The sequence below is a fragment of the Canis lupus genome, chromosome 37 (genome assembly GCF_003254725.2).
Source record: "Canis lupus dingo isolate Sandy chromosome 37, ASM325472v2, whole genome shotgun sequence".
Taxonomy (NCBI): Eukaryota; Metazoa; Chordata; class Mammalia; order Carnivora; family Canidae; genus Canis; species Canis lupus.
In genome coordinates, this window is record NC_064279.1 from 15,322,830 (window position 1) to 15,339,185 (window position 16,356).

At 36.6% G+C, this 16,356-nt stretch overlaps 1 protein-coding gene across 1 annotated transcript in view; it reads left to right on the forward strand.

Annotated features, from left to right (window-relative positions):
- The first annotated feature begins 1,838 nt into the window (after positions 1–1,838).
- The window catches only part of ADAM23 (ADAM metallopeptidase domain 23), a 187,474-nt gene continuing 172,956 nt past the window's right edge, over positions 1,839–16,356 (forward strand). The window contains exon 1 of the mRNA XM_049106474.1: positions 1,839–1,917. Within this exon, the coding sequence (XP_048962431.1) occupies positions 1,854–1,917 (64 nt within the window). The 5' untranslated portion in view covers positions 1,839–1,853. The remainder of the gene's footprint in view (positions 1,918–16,356) is intronic.

The window sequence follows — 16,356 nt, forward strand, 5'->3', positions numbered from 1 at the left end:
AATAAAAAAATTGCCCTAAGAGTTGCAATCATGGGACAGGACGAAGCCTCATATTTGCATAACAAGCTTCCTAGGAAGGAGCACTTTGCTTTCAGTTGGCAAGACCAGCAATATACCTTCACTATCCTACCTCAAGCGTATATCAACCCTCCGGCCCTGTGCCATAATTTAGTTTGTAGGGATCTTGAACTCACCTTTCCCTCCCACAGAATATCATACTGGTGCATTACATTGATGACATTATACTCATTGGACCTAGTGAGCAGGACGTAGCAACTACTTTAGACTTATTGCTAGGATGTGTGCATATCAGAGGTTGGGAAATAAATGCAGCTAAAATCCAGGGGCCTCTACCTCAGTGAAATGTGTAAGGGGTCCAGTGGTATGGGGTGTGTATTCATTATTTTTTTACAGTGAAGGATTTGTTGTTGGCCTCTTCTTCTTTTTTTTTTTTAAATTTATTTATGATAGTCACACAGAGAGAGAGAGAGGCAGAGACACAGGCAGAGGGAGAAGCAGGCCCCATGCACCGGGAGCCCGACGTGGGATTCGATCCCGGATCTCCAGGATCGCGCCCTGGGCCAAAGGCAGGGGCCAAACTGCTGCACCACCCAGGGATCCCCTGTTGGCCTCTTCTTTAACCAAAAAAGAGGCACAGCACCCAGTTGACCTTTTTGGCTTTTGGAGGCAACGTATTCCTCACTTGAATATGCTACTCTGGCCCATATACTTAGTGGCTCAAAAAGCTGCTATTTTTTGAGTGGGGTCCAGAACAAGGTAAAACTCTACAAATCCAGGCTGCTGTGCAAGCTGCTCTGGCACTTGGGCCATATGATCCTATATGTCCAATGGTACTAGAGGTGTCACAAGTAGATAAGGATGCTTTTTGGAGTCTTTGTTGTTCCCTTATAGGTGAATTGCACAGGCACTTAAGATTTTGGAGCAAAATCCTATTATCTTCTGCAGGTAATTACTTCTCTTTTGAGACAACCTGCTACTGAGCCTTAGCAGAGACTGAAGACTTAACTATGGGAAACTAAGTTTACTTGCATACTGGCCTACCCATCATGAACTAGGTGTTATTTCCCACTAAACTATAAAATTGGGTTTGCATAGCAATACTCCATTACCAAATGAGAGTAGTATATATGTGATTGGGCTTGAGTGGGCCCCAAAGGCACAGGTAAGTTACATGAAGAATGTGGCCTAAATGCCCATGATCTTCCTGGAGTGGACCCTCATTCTGGATATGGATTTGCCTTCCTGTATGCAATGCTTCTGTCAAAACCACCATCCGTGGACTTGCAGAATGCCTACCCAGTAGCATGATATTCCACACACATTGTTTATATTAAGAAACTCACTTTATGGCAGAAGAAGTGTGGCAATGGTCTATGCTCATGCGATTCATTGGTCTTACAGAGTTCCCCACCATTCTGTAGCAGTTGGTTTGATAGAATGGTGGAATGGCCTTATGAAGACTTTGTTACAGTGTCAGCTAGGTTGCAATATCTTGCAACCTGGGGCAAGGTTCTGCAGGAGGCTCTACATGCTCTGAATCAGTATCTAATATATGGTGCTGTTTTTTCCAAAGCCAGAAATAGTGGGTCCAGGAAACAAGGGATGGAAATAGGAGTGACATCAGTCACTATTATCCATAGAAAATTACTGGCAAAAGTTTGCTTCCTGTTCCCATGACCTTATTGTCTGCTTACCTAGAGGTCTTAGTTCCAAAGTGAGAAAAGCTTCAATCATGAGACATACCAGTAATTCCATTAAACTGGAAGTTAAGATTGTTGTTCAGCACTTTGAACTACTCATGCCTCTGAATCAACAGGCAAAGAAGGGAGTTAATGCTGGCTGGGATAAATGATCCTGACTACCAAAGGAAAATTGGACTACTACTCCACAATGAAGGTAAGGAGTATGTCTGGAATGCAGGAGATCCCTTAGAGTGTGTCTCTTTTTTTCTTTCCAGCTTTATTGAGATAATTGACATATAACATTGTGTAAGTTCAAGTTGTACAATGTGATAATTTGATATATGTATATATTGTGAATTGACTAGCACAGTAAGATTAGTTAATACCTCCATCACCTCACAGTTATTTTTTATGATTTACTCTTAGTAACTTTCAAATATATAGTACAGTATTGTTAACCACAGTCATTGTGATGTACATTAGATCCCTGAACTTAATCATCTTACAACCAGAACTTTGTACCCTTTGACCAACACCTCTCCATTTCCTCCAACCTCAGCCCTTGGCAATTACCATTCTACTTTCTATTTCTGAGTTCAATATTTTTAGGTTCCAGATAAGTGAAATTATACAATATTTGTCTTTCTCTGCCTGACTTATTTCTCTTAGCATAACATCCTCAAGGTCCATCCATGTTGTGAATGGCAGGGTCTCTTTCTTCATTATGGTTGAATAATATTCTATATCATGTTTTCTTTATCCATTTATGTGTCAATGGATAGTTAGGTTGCTTTAATGGCTTGGCTACTTTGAATAATGCTACAATGAATATGGAGGTGCAGGTATCTCTTTAAGATAGTGATTTCATTTCCTTCAGATATATACGTGGAAGTAGGGTTGTTGGTCACATGGTAAATCCAACTTTAGTTTTTTTTTGGAAACCCCATACTGTTTTTCATTGTAGCTGTATCAGTTTACATTCTCTCTAAGAGTGTACAAGGGTTCCAATTTTTCCACATCTTCACCGACACTTGTTATTGTTTGTTGATTTATTAGGCTCTATGCTGGGCATGGAGTGGGACTTGAACCCATGGCTTGAGTTCAAGACCTGAACTGAGACCACGAGTTGGACACTCAACTGACTGAGCTACTCAGGAGCCCCTTCTTGTTTTTTGTTTTCCTGTTTTTTTTTTTAATAGACATTCTAACAGGTGTGAAGCAATATCTTAGAGTATTTATTTGCATTTTCCTGATGATGAGCATTAGTGATGTGGATTAGTGAACACAACAAAGATGTGTTGAACATCTTTTTATGTACCTCTTGGTCATCATGACCTGAATTGAAATCAAGAGTCAGATGCTTAACTGACCTGAGCCATTCAGGCGCCCCCAAATCCTGTTTTAAAAATCTTGTTTAGGGTCTACTATTAACTAGTGAGTTTGGGGCAAGTTACTTAAATATTCTGGGACTCACTTTTCCTATTCCTAATACATGATGATATTGAACCAAATGTTCTCCAATGTTTCTTTTGGTTGCAGTGATCTGTGGCATTTCAGAATCTTCTGTGGTGAGAAAGAACTTGGTATATTGTATTTTTCAGAGTCCCCAATAAATAGCTCTCCAGTTCTCTAAACAGGTTCTGTACAAATTGAAAGAAAGTTGGAGGGCAAAACATCTCTCTATTACTGATGGAGGGCTTCTATTCTCTGTAAGTAGCTCAATCCCAGTAGAAGAAAGACGAGTTAATCTGAGCATACCAAATTTAGTCTTTTCGAATTTACTTACCAGATAAATCTCTCTGTACCTCAAGGGTAGAGACAGTAAAGGGACAGAGAGAAGCTAGGAGTAGAATGCAATAGACTTCCATTCCCTTAGAAAGTAGCATCAGAAAAAAAAAAGAAAGTAGCATCAGGAATGGAAAAATAATTTCTCACTAACAATATGTTAGAGCAGAAGGTGCAAACTGGGAAATTAAAATAGGTAACCATGTGTCAGATCACAGAGGTACTTGAAACCAAAGACTATAGGGAGTCTGTGCAGGTACTTGAGAAGGAGTAAGATGAAAACAAAACAAAATCTAAAGAAAAACATAGCAGTGATAAATTTAAAAAAAGATAATTTGGAGAACAAACAGGGGTTGGATGGATAAGAAAAAGAAAGAGGTAATAAAGGCGTAGGCATTTTGGTTTTGAAGGACATATTTCAAGAACAGAAAGGAGATACAAGGAGCAGGGTTATTCTGTCTTGATCCAGAGGACAGAGTTAGTATAATCTGGGTTAGAAGTCATGCCAAGATGGTCTTTGGTTGAGTTTAAGAAAGAGCTGAGGATTAGAGCTATTGAAATGTGTGTTGAGCTATTAGTAATGTTTTTCACAGAGTAAGAGTCATTCTTGTGGGTCAAATCTGGTCCACTTTCATGTTGTCTTAGACTTCAGGAGGTATTTTTAAACATTTGAGAGAGTAGTTAACATTTAATCAGTTTTAAAAGTCACCAAAAATATGAATATCCAATTCCCCTTGAAAAATTGGAAGATCTAGGAGCAATGGGCCCATTTACCTTAAAACCACAGTTAGACAGAGCTGTGTAGGGGTTGTTCCACGTAGACAAGGCATGTGTTTTTCTTTCTGCCACGGTCCCACCACTTCTAATTGCATAGTACCTCCACTTTTTCCATTGTCTGCCTGGTCTCTATATGCGTTTGGCTTTTTTTTACCCTTGTTTTTACCTTGTTGAAATCTCTGTGAAGGAGGATGAATTTAATGACTTTTGACCCCACCTGATTCAATAATTTTGACCATTTTTGTCTAACTTTATCTCATTTTAAATATGACCAGCTTCTGTCTGTGGTGTGCTATTTTCATTATCTAAATTTTCATTATTCCGGTAATATTTCTTTTTGCTTTGGGACAACCATGAGAGCTTTTCATCTGCAATAAGCAAAAAACGGCCAACAGAATCTGCAGATTCCCAGGCAAAATGGGCATGGGGCATTGCTTCTTCTCCTTCCCAGTACTCTCTCACTGAGAATGAGGCTCCCTTGTTCTGGGTGCATTCTTTCTAGTCATTGCTTAACAAAACCTCATAGTACCCTACATGGTTCTGGTTGGCCTATTGGACTGTATAGCATGGTTTAATTTCTGAGAAGTGATTCCAAGGCCAAGACAGAAGGCTTATATACTTCACTGTCTGCCTAAGGAGTACTGATCCCAAATGAGTAGATAAGTGAGGACATGATTCTAGAGAAGCTGGGAAGAGATGCAAAGTTAGTGAGGGGACAGAAGCAATGGGAAGCAGGATGGCCAAAGAGGTGGTGACAGGGCAGGGACAGAGCAAAGTGTGGGTACATGGTACATGGCAGAGTGGATGAACTTTCTCAGGTAGAGATTATAATGACTGTTGTTACTTTTATGTATCATTGGTACTGGAGTGGAGGTGGGTTCCTTTTGTGTTTGCCTCATCTGGTTGGTTGAGCGTGGCTTGTATTTCATTTCTTTATAGTGATTGACAGCCAATAAAATAGATGAACATTTGATATGATGATAAAGGGAAAGGAAACCCTGGTTACTAAGGAATGTGTATATTTATAATAATAAAACCACTATAATATAACATGTATACGCAGTGCTTTACCCCATAGGGTGGCTGTTCACTCACAAACATTGCCCCGTTTTTGGGAATAATTCCAGAAAATGAAATAGAATACATGTTTTTGGATATCACCAAACTACAACTCATGATTTTTCCTAAGGTTCATGCAACAATAAAGCATCATTTTCTTCCATGACATAAGTATTAAATATCAGAGGCATAAGCCAAATCTGTTACTTTGCTATAATAATTAATGTAAATCATCAAACATTTAATTAAGTGTAAATTCCAAAATATGATAATTGACAAGTTTGCAGTACGTTAGAGCCTACAAGTGTTTTCACATATACTACTTTTGAAATTCCTCATAAGGCTGAGATACGACCTTTGATCCTTCAGTGTTGAATAATATGTTCCTGCCACTGCACAGTACTGCCATTTGCTGTTCTCAGCAGCTCCTGATTTTTGCTAAAGTTTATTTTCTAGTAACCCTTCAGCAAGGCAAATCACAACCAAATGGAATGTGTATCCCCAAAAGAATAATGAGGGTTGCCTTCTTGAATTAGATCATGAAATATCTTGGTCAACAAATCAAAGATTAACTACCAGTATTTATCTTTAAAAAATAATAAAAATGGAAATGAACATGTATGCATTTTGATTGTACAGGGCTGAGATATACCGTAGAGTTGATATAAAGACCAGAACAATCCTAGCTCTACTGTATTATAGATACGCCCCATCTAAAGCAAACACATTGGGTAAAGTAGCCATCAGTAACGTGCAGGATAGCCCTACGTATTTTATGTAACAGAGTACAAAATATTCAGTGATAGGGTTTTAAATTCTACATTGCAACCAACCTTTAAGAAACTACCACTTGTGTAGTTTTAGTTTATCTTTGATACATCTTTGATACAAAGATGAATGAGGCATACTTATACTAAAAAATTATTCATTATTTATCTGACATTCAAATTTACTGGGTGTCTTGTATTTTCTCTTTGCTACATCTGACAATGCAAGCCAGAATGGCCAGGCATTTATTTATTTATTTGTTTGTTTATTATTAAGTTTTTATTTTAATTCCAGCATAGTCAACATACAGTGTTATTATAGTTTCAGGTGTATAATATGGTCATTCTAACAATTCTATACCTTACTCAATGCTCATCATAAATGTATTCTTAATCCCCATCACCTATTTCACCCATTTCCTCCACCCTCCTCCCTCTGGTAACCATCAATTTGTCCCCTATAGTTAAAAGTATGTTTATTGATTTCTCTCTCTCTCTCTCTTTTTTTTTTTTTCTCATTTGTTTTGTTTCTTAAATTCCACATATGAGTGAAATCATATGGTATTTGCCTTTCTGTGACTGATTTATTTAATTTAGTATTACACTCTCTAGCTCCATCCATGTTGTTGCAAATGACAAGATTTCATTCTTTTTGATGGTTGAATAATATTCCATTGTATACATATACCATATCTTCTTTATCCATTCATCTATTGATGGACTCTTGAGCTGCTTTCATAGTTTGGCTATTTTAAATAATACTACAATAAACATAGGGGTGCATGTATCCCTTTGAATTAGTGATTTTGTATTTTGGGGGTAAATACACAGTAGTGTGATTGCTGGATTGTAGGGTATTTCTATTTTTAGATTTTTGAGAGACTTCCATACTCTTTTCCACAATGGCTGCACCAGTTTACATTCCTGCTAACAGTGCATGAGCATTCCTTTCCACATCCTCGCCAACACTTACTGTTTTTTGTGTTTTTGATTTTAGCTGTTCTGACAAATGTGAGGTTATATGTCATTGTGGTTTTGATTTGCATTTCCCTGATGATGAGTGATGTTTTCTTTTTTTTTTAAAGTTTTTATTTATTTATTTATGAGAGACACAGGCAGAGGGAGAAACAGGCTCCATGCAGGGAGCCTGACATGGGACTCGATCCTGGGTCTCCAGAATCAGGCCCTGGGCTAAAGGCGGCACTAAACTGTTGAGCCACCCGGGCTGCCCGATGATGAGTGATGTTGTGCATCTTTTTTATCTGTCTGTTGGTCATATGTATGTCTTCTTTGTAGAAATGTCTGTTCATGTCTTCTGCCCATTTTTTAATTGGATTATTTGTTTTTTGGGTGTTGAGTTGCATCAGTTCTTTATATTTTGGATACTAGCCCTTTATCAGTTATCTCATTTGAAATATCTTCTCCCATTCAGTAGGTTGCCTTTTAGTTTTGTTGGCTACCTTTTTCACTGTGTAGAAGCTTTTTTTTTTTTTAATTTATTTATGATAGGCACACAGTGAGAGAGACAGGCAGAGACACAGGCAGAGGAAGAAGCAGGCTCCATGTACCGGGAGCCTGACGTGGGATTCAATCCCGGGTCTCCAGGATCACGCCCTGGGCCAAAGGCAGGTGCTAAACCGCTGTGCCACCCAGGGATCCCTGTGTAGAAGCTTTTTATTTTGATAGTTTATTTTTCCTTTTATTATCCTTGCCTCAGGAGACATATCCAGAAAGAAGTTTCTATGGCTAATGTCAGAAAAATTGCTGCCTGTGCTCTCCTATAGGATTTTTATTGTTTAAGGTCTCAATACATTTTGAATTTATTTTTGTAATTGTGTAAGAAAGTGGTCCAGTTTCATTCTTTTACATGTAGCTGTCCAGTTTTCCCAACATCATTTTTTGAAGAGACTCTTTTTTTTCCAATTGTATTTTCTTGCCTCCTTGTTGAAATTAATTGGCCATGTAATTGTGGGTTTATTTCTGAGTTTTCTATTCTGTTCTATTGATCTATGTGTTTATTTTTGTGTCAGTATCATACTGTTTTGCTTACTACAGCTTTTTTTAAATATAACTTTATAAATATAACTTGAAGTCTTGAAGTTTGGAATTGTTATGCTTCGAGTTTTGTTTTTCTCTTTGGATTGCTTTCACTATTTAGGGTCTTTTGTGGTTCCATACAAATTTAGGATTGTTTGTTTTAGTTCTGTGAAAAACAGTGTTGGTAGTTTGATATGGATTGCATTGAATGTGTGGATTACTTTGGGTAGTATAGACATTTTTTACAATATTTTTTCTTCCAATCCATGAGCATGGAATGCCTTCCCATTTCTTTGTGTTGTCTTCAATTTCTTTCATCAATGTTTTTTAGTTTTCAGAGTACAGATCTTTCATCTCTTTGGTTAAGCTTATTCCTTTATTTTATTATTTTTGGTGCAATTATAAATGGGATTGTTTTCTCAACTTCTCTTTCTGTTACTTCATTATTAGTATATAGAAATGCCACAGATTTCTGTAGGGTTGATTTTGTATCCTGTGACTTTACTGAATTTCTGTACCAGTTCTTGTAGTTTTTTGGTGGAGTCTTTAGGGTTTTCTATATATAATATTATATTTGCAAATAGTGAAAGTTTTACTTCTTCTTTACCAATTTGGATACCTTTTATTTCTTTTTGTTTTCTGATTGCTGTTGCTAGGACTTACAGTACTATATTGAATAAAAGTGGTAAGAGTGGGCATCCTTGTCTTGTTCCTGACCTTGGGGGAGAAGTTCTTAGTGTTTCCCTATTAGGTATGATGTTGGCTGTGGGTTTTTCATATAAAACTTTTTTATGTTAAGGTATATTCCCTCTAATCCTATTTTGTTGAGGGTTTTTATCATGAGTGGATATTGTATTTTGTCTGATGTTTTTCTGAATCTATTGAAATGATCATATGGTTTTTATCCTTTCTCTTATTGCTGTGATGTATCACAGTGATTGATTTGTGAGTATCCAACCACCCTTGCATCCTGAAAATAATCCTATTTGATTGTGGTGAATGATTTTTTAAAGTATTATTGGATTTGGTTTGCTGGTATTCTGTTGAGAATTTTTGCCTCTATGTTCATCAGGAATATTGGCCTGTAGTATTCATTTTTGTGGTGTCTTTATCTGGTTTTGGTAACAGGGTAATGCTGGTCTCATGGAATGAATTTGGAATGTTTTCCTCCTTATCTATTTTTTTGGAATAGTTTGAGAAGAATAAGTATTAACTCTTCTTTAAATGTTTAGTAGAGTTTGCCTGTAAAGACATCTAACCCTGCACTTTTATTTGTTGAGAGTTTTTGATTATGGATTTAATTTCATTGTGACAATTTTCTTCATGTTTTAGTTTTGGTAGGTTGTATGTTTCTAGGAATGTATCCATTTCTTATAGGTTGTCCAATTTGTTTGTATATAATTTGTCATAATATTCTTTTACAATTGTTTGTATTTCTGTAATGTTGGTTGTTATTCCTCCTCTTTCATAGTGATTTTGTTTATTTGAGTCCTTATTATTTTCAAAATGGTCAGGCCTTTCCAGCTCTCCCTCAACCAATCAAATGTTGATCACTCATGGAATAGTGTGATTGTGGACGCCCCTGGGAGTGATAAAACTCTCTGCCACTGAAGCAATCCCTAAATGTACTGACATCTGAGGGAATTTTCTGACACCACTTGCAACAGGTAGGGCAACAAGTGGCAAGCAAGAATTAAGAGGAATTTTGGGCATCCCAGTTTCATATCAATTATACAATCTTTTTGCTATTTTTGTTTTTTGTTTTTAAAGTAAGTTATAGGGATGCCTGGGTGGCTCAGCGGTTAAACATCTGCCTTTGTCTTAGGGCATGATCCTGGAGTCCTGGGATCAAGTGCCACATTGGGCTTCCTGCATGGAGCCTGCTTCTCCCTCTGCCTATGTTTCTGCCTCTCTCTTTCTGTGTCTCTCATGAATAAATAAATAAAATCTTTACAAAAAGTAAAGTAAATTATATGCTTAACAAGGGCCTTGAACTCATGACCCTAAGGTCAAGAATTGCACACTCTACTAATTGAGCCAACCAGGTGCTCCTATTTTTGTTTTTAGTATTTCCCTATAGTAACCAGATATAATAGAAAATCATTTAGTACTACAATTAAAGTGGAATTTTTTTTTTCAAGAACCAGCCTCTGTAATATTCAAATTCTGCATACAAAAGTGAACACGTAAGAATGGGCAATGCTCATTTCCTTCATTGTTATCTGTTTATCAGTAAGGACCAGGGGGACTGCACATCTGTTTTTTTCCAAGATATTTCTGGTTTATGCCTCCTCTCTTGGCTTAAATATTAATAGCACCTGTTTCACTTTCAAAAATTTCTCAGTTTGGAAAATAAATTTTCTTTTCTCCTTATTAAGATTTTCATAGTGCTTCTCACTGCAAATGGGCACTATTCTCAACTTCATTACAATGGGAAACAAAAATAGCTGACCTTTATATCCCCCATAGAGGGGCTCACTTTCTTTTTCTAGTTCCAATTTAAGAGAAGTACCTACAAGGCAAGGAAGTACCCTCTCTCCACTCCTTTTCAACATTGTACTGGAAGTTGTAGCTAATGCAATAACACAAGAAAAGGAAATAAAAGGTATACAGATAGGAAAGGAAGAAGTTAAATAGAATTTGTTCACAAATGATATGATCATCTATGTAGAAAATAAAAAAGCATCAACAAAAAAATCCTGGAACTAATAAGCAAGTACAGCAAAGATGCAGGACACAAGGTTAATATACAAAAGTCAACTGCTTTCCTACAGACTAGTAATAAAGAAGTAGAATTTGAAATTAAATCACAATACCATTAAAAAATTTTTTAAAAGATATTCTTTATTTATTCATAAGAGACACACAGAGAGAGAGAGAGGCAGAGACACAGGCAGAGGGAGAAGCAGTCTCCATGCAAGGAGCCTGATGCAGAACTCGATCCCAGACTCCAGGATCATGCCCTGGGCTGAAGGCAGGCGCTAAACCGCTGAGCCACCCAGGGATCCCCACACAATACCATTTATATTAACATCTCTGAAAGTAAAATACTTACATATAAATCTAACAAAATATACAAGATCTATATGAGGGAAACTACAAAACCCTGATGAACAAAAAAGAAAAAAGAGATATTTCATGTTTATGGATGGGAAGACTTAATATTGTCAAGATGTTAATTCTTTCCAACTTGATCTATAGATTCAGTGTAATCCCAATCAAAATCTCAGCAGGTTATTATGTGGATATTGACAAAGGTACAATCCAAGAAAGAAATAATTGATAAGCTGGACTTCATTAAAATAAAAAATGTATGTCCTGCAGAAAATAATATCTAGAGGAGAAAAAGACAAGGCACAGATGGAAGAAAATATTTTTAAAAGACACATTTGATAAAGGACTGTTATCCCAAATATACAAAGAATGCTTAAAACTCAACAATAAGAAAACAAGCAACTGAAATTAAAAATGGACCAAAGGCCTGAACAAACATCTCACCAAAGGGGATATACAGATGGAGATAAGTGTATGAAGAGTGAGATACCACTACACACCCATTAGAATGGCCAAAATCTACAACACTGATAGCACCAAATGTTGTTGAGGATGTGGCACAGGAGCTCTCATACTGCTGGTGGGAATGCAAAATGGAACATTCACTTTGGAAGATTTTGGTGGTTTCTTAAAAAACTAAACATTTTTACTATATGATCCAGCAAACATGCTTCTTGATATTTATCTAAAGGAATTGAAAACTTATGTTCACACAAAAACCTGCACACAGATGTTTATAGCAGTTTTATTCATAATTGTCAGAACCTAGAAGCAACTTAGATGTACTTCAGTAGGATAAATAAACTGTGGTTTATTAATAAACTGTATGTTTTAGACAATGGAATATTACACAACGCTAAAAGTAAATGAGTTAGCAAGCTATGAAAAAACATGAAGGAACTATAAAATGCATACTAATAAGTGAAAGAAGCCCATCTGAAAAGGATACATAATATAGGAGTTTAACTATATGTCATTTTGGAAAAGGCAAAAGTATGGAGATAGTAAAAAGTTCAGTAGTTTCCCAGAGTTGGGGCAAGAAGGGGTCAATAGGAAAAGCACAAGGGATTTTTAGGGCAGTGAAAAAACTCTGTATGATACCGTAATGATAGATATATGTCACGCATTTGTCCATAGCCATAGAATGTACAACAACCAAGAGTGATAGTTATGTAGATTATGGACTTTTGGTGATTATGTGTCTATATAGGTTCATCAATTGTAACAAATGTACCTCTGGAAAGGGATGTGATATTGGAGGAGGCTATGCATATGTAGGGACAGGGAGTATATGGGAAATTTCTGTACCTTTCCCTCAATTTTGCTACAAACCTTAAGCTACTGTAAAAAGTCTTAATAAAAAAAAGTCTCAAGTAAGGACTTGAATGGCCATAGTGAGCCAATCAAGTGTACCTAGAATGTGAAACACTGTGAGTGGTCCATCTGAGGTCATGTACCTGACTCTAAATGAATAAGATATGGCTGGATTTGGAGAGGAACTTGGGGAGCAAGTTCGTGAAGTGTAAACATAATCATGGGGACCAGTTTCTTTGAAAAATTTCAGAAGTAGGGAGATATTTGAGCAAGGAACATTCCCTAAGAGAGGCCCACTACAAATTAATTTAACACTGTGTAGTGCTATTTCTTATTCGCACAAATTTATTTCTCAAATTTCAGATGCTACCCCTTCATGAAAATATTTTAGGATTTGATGGTTATGTTCACCTTATCTACACTGCTCATGATTTTAAAGTCTTTGAAAATATCCTCTCTCCTTCTTTATCTTGCCAGATGGTATGTATGGTTCTTACCTTTTTTTAGGTGTTTTCACCTAGCAGCAGCTTGGTCACTTAAAATGCTTTTTTCTGGATCACATTTAATTCCTTTATAGGGTTTGTACATCATAGTTTGGTGTAATTTTGATCATCAATATACTGTTGTTGTCATTTTTAGATAGAATTGTTTTATTCAGGGGACAGTCAACTCCAGTCTGTTTCCCACATTGGAGTTGAAGGAGTTTGTGTGAGTGTGTGTGTGCGTGCATGTGGGTGTTATTGCCAGCTATAATTTGGATAATATTTCATGTGTGTAGTGATGTTTGAAGATGGGATGTATAGCTATTTAGATATATAAATAGTTTAGATTACTTATTCCAAAACTTACTTGTTGATAATAAAATTCTTTTATTAGTTTTTTGGCCATGTCACACAACCTCAGGAAATTTGTTTATAGTTTATCTCGATTTGCCCAAACATTTTCTTACATGGAAGAGCTTAATGTTTTCTGCAGGATAGGGCATTTCAGCATGCAATCTACCCCTCACATAATTTATCAGAATAGCAAATAAAAAATCTTAAAATTTGTCTCTGGAGAGTCCTTGAGTTTCTCTTTTCCTTCTGGAGAAGTGACTCTGTCTATCATTTGTTTTCTGTCTTTAACCATGTCTGTATCCATGACATGAATAGTCTAATGCCATGATAAACTAACAGATAATCCAGTTAGCTTGCTTTTAATTTACTTGCTGCAGTATATTAAACGACAAAAGGTGAGCAAAAGCATGTTATATGATCTAAGGAGCTCTATAAATGTTAGCTGTTCCTTTTTGCCTTAGAATAACAGAATAAAAATACATAATGACTACCGATCAAGGTTTAAGCTTTCATAGTATGTCTTTAGAAATCTTAACATGTTAATATATGGGCAAATTCTAATATGTTTCATAGGGAAGATTAATAAATATTGCTAATTATAATATTGCTCAGATTAAATCTAATGGGTGGTTATGTGGTTAATTTAAAATTTAGAAAAAATTAAATCCTCTAATAAGTGAGGATCTTGGCCCTCTCTTGTGAAGTGGTAATTGGGTTTTGTTTTGGAATTTGCAGATAATTGTATGGAATGTCTATATTCAGAAATCTCTAATGTGGAGTTAGGGACATAATTCAGAACAGTTCCATTGTTGGATCAATATGTCAGCGGTATTAAACAGACAAAATAAAGTTTAAAATTGTATTTATAGTCAAGTCAAGATTTAAAAATATTATAGATCCTTTTAAGAAGTTGTTTCAGGTTTTTGTTTTTGGTCAGTGGTCAAATAGATTATGTGGTATCGAATTTCTCAGCTCCAGTTTTAAGAAAATTCATTGTTTTTTTTTTTTTTTTTTTAAGATTTTCTTTATTTATTCATGAGAGACACAGAGAGAGAGAGAGGCAGAGGCATAGGCAGAGGGAGAAGCAGGCTCCACGCAGGGAGCCCGACGTGGGACTCGATCCTGGGTCTCCAGGATCACACCCTGGGCGCCAAACCGCTGAGCCACCCGGGCTGCCCAAATTAATTGTTAATTAATGCAGAATAGGTAGAGGATTGAATTTTAGTAACATTTTTGGTGAATTTTTTTTTTTGGTGAATTTTAGTAATTCAGTAATAATTTTGGTGAATTGATAGATTGATAGTGTTGGTGGATCACTATGGTGTGGTTGGCAGTTTCTGTTTTGGAGTCAGGCAAACACGACTCCTGACCCAGCTCTGCTTCCTAATAGTCACATGACTGCAGACAAGGGACTCTCAGTTTTCTCATCAATCAAAATGGGGGTAATAATAGTACTTCCTTCATAGAATTGCATGAAATTAAATGAGATCATCCAGATAAAGCTCTTAACTCAGTATCTGGCACATAGTAGGTGCTGTAGAAATAATTCTTGTTCTTCCTCTTTCTCCTTGTTATTTTGTTTTTATTTATTTTTTTATTCTTTCCTTTGTCCTTTTCTGTTTTTCACCAAATTTTGGACTATCTAAAACAGGATTAAAGAAGCTGCAGTTATTGAATTCTGAAGGTATACTGCAGGTAGTACGAGAAACTCACTAGATGAGAAAATTACCCCTTGGAAATATTTAAGACATGAAAGGAGAAGTAAGAGAACAATAGATACTTTATTTGGATGGATTACCTCCAGGGATGAGTGGGACTAGCCCCCCCAGTATTTTTTGTTCACATTGGGCTACTTCCATGCTGCAGCATGAAGGTCTTTTATGCAGCCAAACTATGGAACTGGGTTTAGAGGGACGGATCATATTGGAATCCTGACATCATAGCTACAACCTCTTGTCTTTACAAAGCAATGCCATGTGGGACATCAGAAATGGATTACATTATAGAGTGACCAGGATTTCTGCAAGTAAATTTTTTTTTTTTTAAACAAACCATGTACAAAGCATGACGGAAAGTACTGGAAAGCCTGAAGAAAGGAAAACTGAATCCAGTCCCAACTCTGCCACAGATTGGTGTGGCCTTGGACAAAAAGTTTATTTTTATTTATTTATTTTTAAAATGTTTTTACATTTATTTTTATTTTTTAAAAATATTTATTTATGATAGACAGAGAGAGAGAGAGAGAGGCAGAGACACAGGCAGAGGGAGAAGCAGGCTCCATGCACTGGGAGCCCGACGCGGGACTGGATCCCGGGTCTCCAGGATCGTGCCCTGGGCCAAAGGCAGGCGCCAAACCACTGAGCCACCCAGGGATTCCCTGGACAAAAAGTTTAAACTCTGCTCCTTTACTTCTAAAATTATACAATCATAATGTTGAATTCCTAGATGATCTCAAAGGTAAATTCTGGCTCAAATATTTTCTAATTCTACATTAGATCCTGTGGCAATTACACTAATATTTTGTATCTCTCCTGGTTCAAGGTTACCTTGTGAAAAGAGCAGACATAGGGAAAAAGATCTTGGGAACAGAACAAGACTTGAAATCAGGGTTCTGATTCCTTGGGAAATCCCTTGACCTGGTGCATTTTAACCCTGACTGCATATTCAACCAATCTGGGAAGATTTTGAAGACACTGATGTTGGATCCCGCTCTTGAAGATTCTAAATAGTCAGGCAATGATAAGTCGTTAAAACTCTCTGGGTAACTTGGATGTGCAGCCAGGATGGAGAATCACGGCAAAACCAGTAAGTCTTAGTGTCCTCACATCTAAGATGGAGCTTCTAAAAAAATAGTAGTAATTGCCCTCTCTGTGTCACAGAATTGAGGATCAAATAAAATAAAACAGATAAAAGCACTTTGTGATGTGTAAATGCACAGTAATTATTAAAGCAGACATTATTAAAGGACTTAGCTATTGTTATTATGCAAATGTTAGGGATTATCATTGGTGTATTAATTCTGCT